The 7125-nt window shown below is 45.4% G+C and overlaps 1 protein-coding gene across 1 annotated transcript; it reads right to left on the reverse strand.

Moving 5' to 3' along the window:
- Positions 1-2371: 2371 nt before the first annotated feature.
- Positions 2372-3385, reverse strand: LOC308629789 (melanoma-associated antigen B3-like; the record flags this gene model as incomplete). The annotated part of the gene is made up of 1 exon (XM_081258027.1): positions 2372-3385. One exon carries the CDS (start codon positions 3383-3385, stop codon positions 2372-2374), a length of 1014 nt encoding a protein of 337 aa, XP_081114153.1.
- Positions 3386-7125: the final 3740 nt, after the last annotated feature.

Genomic DNA, 7125 nt, shown 5'->3' on the forward strand with positions numbered 1-7125 from the left:
GGATGTATAAGCAAATGTTGCAAATTTCAAGGTAAATATAAATGTTTACTATTCCATACACAAACACCCGTTTTACACATTGCACTATATAATTTCACTTTGGGGGGGAATGTATCTGTCTTAAATTCTAAAACCTATTTTAAAGCTATCTGTAGATGCTTTAATTATAAGAGAAAGAATTGCATACATTCTCTACTATATATATCTGCAATACTCCCAAATATAGGAAGTTTACAGAACTTCCCTAAAATTCTCCATTTCAGTGCACAGACTTCTATCCATATCACCAGATCAACAGAGAAAAAAAAATCTAAATTAGTTTTGCAATGATGGTCAGCAAGGGTGCAACCAACGCTCCAACACACACTATCAAAGGCATGGAAGCACCCCACGCAGACCATTGCCGCAAATCTAACAGAGCTCAAAGTCACCAAGGCAAGAGCCTTCTAAACTATGTCAGGATGAAAAATGGGACTTGAAACATTTGAGTGTGACATGGGGGAATCTATGCTTCTTTTCAAAAGGGACAGGGAATTCAAGTCCACCTTAGAATTAAAACTGAAATAAAGTCAAAGTAAATGCCAAGCAAGGAAGAGAAGATTCCAAAGTTTTCAAGAGCGTGAAGGAGCTCCCCACACAGTAAAACACGTGTGATTAAAATGCTGGACGACTGCACTACGAAAATATCTCTTATGTCACACACATGCATGACGATAAAGGTTTCGTCTGCTCTAAGATGGGACAGATGATGACTAGCTATTAGGGAGGTGCTTAGGAAAAATACCCCAGAGGGCACCAGGATTCCCAGCACTGTCATGGAATGATTTTTTCCTTTGCTTGAGGACGATTCAGATTAAGGTTCTGACCACTGTGTATAATGAAGGCCTATAGAGATGCAGAGCCCCTTCTTATTTATGAGAAGTGACACCTACAAAGCCCTCAACAGGTATCTCTCTGATTGGGAATCCTGTTCCCTTGCTCTTTTTCTTGAGCGTAAGTACCCGATTCCCTTTTATCTAAGTAAGGCAAAGGGAAGTGGTCACTGGTTTCTAACACAGTGCATAACCTGTGCCTAAGGAAGGAAGAAAATGACCAAACATCCTCATCTGTTGTTGAAACTATGGCCCAGTGTGGGGCATCTGCTGGAGGCAAAACCGTTCTGGTTGGTCCCAACCCCTCAGTAATCAGCACCAGACTTACCCGGCCAGGTTGGGTGGGATTCCTATTTTCTAGCCCAGGGTGGAAGGACTGGGCGTAACTGGGGGTTGTGTTGGAGTATTGAATTTTAAAGGGCCTTCCTACTGTTTTCATGTTCCCATCTCACTGAGGGCAAAATAATGTGTGGTTTGATCACACTCAGAACACCACCTTTGCTGGGCCCTAAAACTCCACCTAACAAGCCTACCGTTACAGTATATTGAGAAAATGGATGTGATTCCACTGAACACAATGCTTGCCACAAGTAGGAATACACAATACATCAGAGGACACTGACTTATTTATGTTTCCTTCTGATGGTCTTTTAGTATTTGTGATTGATTGATTATTTAAAAGAGCTCTAGACTCAGGAATCCCAAGTTTTTAAAACAAATTATTACCATCGTTTTTATTTTTATTTTTCTAATTTATTATGATTTAATTCTACATTTTTGAATGAGCCAAGCACATACTGTTATTTATAATTTTATAAAACAGAGTAAAAGGAATTAGGAAACCAAATATTGACCATCTTACTTTTTCTATACTATACTACAGCATACTATACTATACTATACTTAACTTTTTCACATTTTCAAGGAATTGCATATTGCAATGCCATGTTATCTTCCACCAAATTACTAAATAAGATGGAAGTTTTCCCAATCTGTTTTACAAAACAGCAAAACTCTTATTCTTAAGCCTGATAAACAACAATAAGTATGACTGCTGTAATTCATAAACTTACATTATAACGCTAAATAAGATTTCAGTTAGGAGTTAACTTTTTTTTTTAATTAATTAATTAATTAATTAATTTGGCTGCATTGGGTCTTAGTTGCGGTGGCACGCAGGATCTTCATTGCAGCATGCGGGATCTTTAGTTGCAGCATGTGAACTCTTAATTGCGGCATGTGGGACCTAGTTCCCCAACCAGGGATTGAGCCCAGGCCCCCTGCATTGGAAGTGCAGAGTCCTAACCACTGGACCACCAGGGAAGTCCCAGTAGTTAACTTTTGAAAGACAGCAAAAAACAAAAACACAGACGTATTTCCAAATTCCCCATACAGAACAGGAACACAAAGGTATTATACACTGTTCCCTCCGTCCCACCCAGCCCTACACTACTTGGAACACTGAACGCTCTCTTCAGCCACAAAGTGCAGAATCTGCCTCAGATTGTGTGGGAGCTGGACAGAACCCTGGGAGATCCACTGTCTTGCTCTCTCTCTTCCTCATCTCTCAAAGCCTCTTCATACAAAGACTGGAAGGCACTGGGGACTGTGTGATTGATCTTGGCCAGGAACTCCAGGACTTTCATCTTGCTGGTTTCGGCGTGGGCTCTCGGGCCCCACAGGAACTCGTAGCACGCTGGATCACTGTTGGCCACTTGGTGGTATTCCAAATACTTCAGCTTCACCAAATCTTGGGTGATGAGCTTCTTGGGCTCCTCAAATAAGAAGTGCTTCTTCCCAGCATAGATACCCATCTTATTCAGGAATTCCCAGATATTCTCCTCTGTGGCACAGTTGCCCTTCATGAGGATCACACCCAGGAGACACATCAGGAGACCGGTCTTGGGTAATCCCCTGCCACGACTCATGGCCCCATTGTTGGGGAGAGCCATTTTGCTGACAAAGGTATAAGAATGCTTGGTACGGTCGACCTCCTTTAAGTCAACACCAAATACCACCTCCATGCTGAAAGAAGCTCTTCCGAGGATCTCAGGGAATTGATTTTGGTACTTCTTATTGATAATCTTCAGCATATGTGCTTTTGTAAAAGGCTTTTTCTTTTTATACATGTGCATCAGGAACTGCACCAACAAATTCACTGTCTGCCTCACTGTCTGCCTTCGAGGGCCTTTTCGAGACCGCACGGCGGAGACGGGGGTCTGAGAGGAACTGTGCTTTTGCTCCATTTGGCCTTTGGCTCCTTTGGATGATCTTGTGGGAGACACACCTGCAGGCTTAGTGGTGGTGGCTAGGGCCCTCTGACGACTCTTGAGAGTGCTACGGGACTTAGCACCTGGCTTTCTCGGAGTAGTAACTCCAAGAGGAGGAGAAGACGACGAGGTGTCTTCCTCCTTGGCTGCAGTGGCCTGAGCACCTGTCAGACCCTGGGTCCCACTTTGGGCCTGGCGGCGTCTCCTACGGGTGCGGAGCTTACTGTTCTGCCCCCGAGGCATGGTGACTGTGGTCAGGGACAACAGGCAGGAGTGCAGGTAGGACAGCGGGTGATCTTGACTGCGGATCAGCCCTGGGAATCCGCCCTTGGCCGAACAAACGCCGTGAACAACCGTCCAGCTCCTCGCCCCCGGAGCAGAAGTCTGGAAGCCACTTCCGTTAACGGCTGCCTTGCATGGGGTTCCAACGGCTGACGTGAGGGGCGGGGCTCTACGGGACCCCGGGGTTCAGAGGTCAGCCGTCCCTTGATCCTCCCTCGCGGTTCTCTCCGTGCCGTCTGTCAGAGCCCGTGACCCCTCCCTCTGGGGTCCCGAGTCCTCCAGCCTCCAAACAAAGCCCTCACCTCCCCGAGTCCCTAGTGGGGAAGGCAGGGCGTTGCTCTGACCATCTCTGCCTGACAAGAGCGGCGCCACCCTGTGAGCCTCCCTCCTTGGGAGAGAGACCCTCTCATTAGCACTGAGGTCCTCACCTTGACCCTGGTTTGTCTGGTTATGGCCAAGACCCCTTCCCTTGCAGAACTGGAACCTGATCCTGATAGACAAAGCCCTTCCCTCGCCGAGACCAGACAGACAGAAACGAGGCTTCGCATCCCTAGAGCTCTGCCTGGGGCCTCTCGTGGTTAAGAATGGGGGCAGGGGTCTGTAAAGCCCCCTCACTTGTGGGTTTAGTGTGATACCTCTTTCCTCACTCAGGGACCCCACCATACTCCTGGCCAGTCCTGGGACCTGATCCTCCCTGACCCTCCAACCTGAGCTTCTCCCTCTACTGAACTGAGACTGTTCTTCTTAGACCAAGACTTTGACCTCGCTGAGAACTATGTGACTTATAAGAGAGGATGCACTGCCTGGGCATTCTAGGTCTTAGAGCACGTTTGGGCAGGTCTCTGAATGACCTATATTTTGGCGTGGTTGTCTCTCCAGTCCTCACTCATTTCGGGGGTGGGGGGTGGGGGTGTGTTCCTTTTGTCTATCTCTTGGATTAAAAGGTTCCTGGGGAATGCCACATCCCTACAAACTCTTGAGCAGTGTACCTAATGCAAACCTTGTAGTTTCATGTCCCAGACTTGACGTGAGATGGGGAAAATGCAACATAAGGCAGGGGGCCCAGGACAGGGGTGGGCTCCCAGAGAAAAATAATGCTAATCTGTCCTTCTCAATAGCCAGAATTAGCCTCACCTGTGACTTGTTTTAACTGATTTATAGGCATACCTCTTTTTATCGTATTTCACTTAATCATGCTTCACAGATATTCTGTTTTATTACGAATTGTAAGTTTGTGGTTACCATGCATTGAACATGTGAATGGGTGCCATTTTCCCAACACCATGTGTTCACGTGGGACCCCTGGGCCACATTTTGTTAATTCTTGAAATATTTTAAACTTTTTCATTATTTTCTTAGGGTTCTCTGCTCAGTTATCTTTGTTATTATTGTAACTGTTTTGTATTTTTAAATTAAGATGTGTACATTTTTTAGACACTGTCTAGTAAGTGTACAATAGGATTAACAACTTTTATAAGCACTGGGAAACCCAAAGTCTCGTGCGATTTACTTTATTGCAATATTCGCATTATTGCGGTGACCTAGAACCCAACCCACAGCATCTGAGATATGCGCATACTTCTAAAGGAAAGGAGCTGCCCAGGATGGTTTTGTGCTTCCCCTGACTGAGGTTATCTGACACTGCATTTAGAGATGATCCTACTGTCACTGAGCAGCATCTGTTTCTTCTCCTTATTCCCGTTCCTCCTCCTTATTCCTAACTGGCATTTACTGAGGTATTCTTCAATGCTTTGGATAGATTCCAATCCTGTTCTGTAGCCACACAGTCCTTATCTTTATCACCAGATACATTTGAGTGTCAAGGAATACAAGCTCTGCTTTAGGCCACGAGGAGTATAACAGTGTGAGATCTAGAGGAATTCAGACCAGGAGTCTAGTCCCAGGCCTGTCATTTACTAGTGTTACCCAGCAAGGGCTCACTGCCTGACATGCATAGAAGCCAATACTATGGCACTGGCTTTTGAGATAAAAACTTTATTCTGGGACTGCCCTGGTGGTGCAGTGGTTAAGAATCTGCCTGCCAATGCAGGGGACATGCAAGAGGGAAGAGATATGGGGACACATGTATATGTATACCTGATTCGCTTTGTTACAAAGCAGAAACCAACACACCATTGAAAAGCAATTACACTCCAACAAAGATGTTTTAAAAAATGTGCCAAAAGACGTCTGATCCAGGAGCTGTTTCTTTTCTCAAAAGTGAAAGTAGCCCGAGGAGCCTGGAGTGCCATGGTGGGGAAGCAGGAACCCAAAAGCCGACCTTCCAGACAAATTCAGTCTAGGTGGCTACTCAAGGTTGGTGCCGAGGGCCCACACTCTGCCAGGGGCTACAGTGCCTCAGGCAGGCGGTCACAAGACCTAAATCTCACCTGTGTTGCCAAAACTTACTGAACAAGGGCTCACTGCCCTGTGTGCGCAGAAGCCAACACTATGGCAACAGTTTTTGAGAAAAGAGCTTTACTGCAAGGCCGACTAACACAGGAGACAAGGCTCTCAAATCTCACCTTTATTTTATTTTTGACACTGTAGATGTCTCATCTACCAAACTGGACTGCTGATGACACAATCGTCTTTCTTTACAAACAAGTGCAGCCAAACTCATTAACCTTTACCATTTTCCAATCCTATTATTTGTAGATTCCCCCACTTTTCAATGAGTAAATAAAACAAGCTGGGGATGAAACATTTATTTTGGCATCACACCAACCTAATTAAACTGCAGTTTCATTAGGCTGTAGCAGGCTGCTGAAGAATAATGTAATTGACCTATTGAAAGTTACTACTTCAGTTCAGTTTTCTGAGCTACCAGAAATTACACTGTGATTTAAAATGCCTAGTTACCTTGACTAAACCAGCCAGAGAGCAAAGATCTAGGAGTTACAGAGAATGGAGAGAATCCAATTAGAAAGGAGACAGGTTAAGAAAATGGTCTCCCCAATCACAATTACTTGGAGCAAAGCAATGAAACGTAAAATGGGAGCTAATAAGGTTCTAGTTATTTCCTCCATTGACTACTTGTTGTTCGTACATGGGTGCTAGTGTGAGATGCTCTCCCCAAGCTCAGCAGTGAGGTGGTTTAATTAGCAGATGTTTGTTCTTTGCCCAGTATCATTCCACTGGTTTGGGATCAGCAGGCTAAATGCTTGATGAATCCACCCCTTTACAGTCTCAAACCATGAAGGTAACTCCTGGCCCTGAGGCTGTGCCTGTGTTCCAAGATGGCCAATCAGAGCATCACATGGCCCTGACCACAGTGATTGATTCATTACAGGGCCAATCAGAACTCCTCCTGGGCCTTCTGGGGGAGTGACCAGGAGAGGACACCTCCATCTTCCATCTTATGTTCTTAGTGGGGAATGCCTGTCTCTGTTGGTAGTGATCTGACCTCTAGTAGGGAGAACCCACTTGAGAATGGAGTCAATTCTGGAGAGAGAGGTGGGGTGAGGGTGAGAGGGAGACAGAGCTAGAACCATAGAGAACGACAGTCCTTCAAACGTCATAGTTTTTATCAATACCCCCTGCATGCTTGGAACCTCTGTTCTAGGTCTGGACCATCTCTCTGTTTGTGGCTGAGTTCCTCAAGCCACCTACACCAGATGTCCTTCTTAAGATCACTCAAATCCCCTCATTCTGTTCATACAGGTCTTCATTCATCCAATATGTTTTGTTTCCCCAGTGTG

The sequence above is a fragment of the Mesoplodon bidens genome (assembly GCF_964165515.1).
Source record: "Mesoplodon bidens genome assembly, chromosome: 15".
Classification (NCBI taxonomy): Eukaryota; Metazoa; Chordata; class Mammalia; order Artiodactyla; family Ziphiidae; genus Mesoplodon; species Mesoplodon bidens.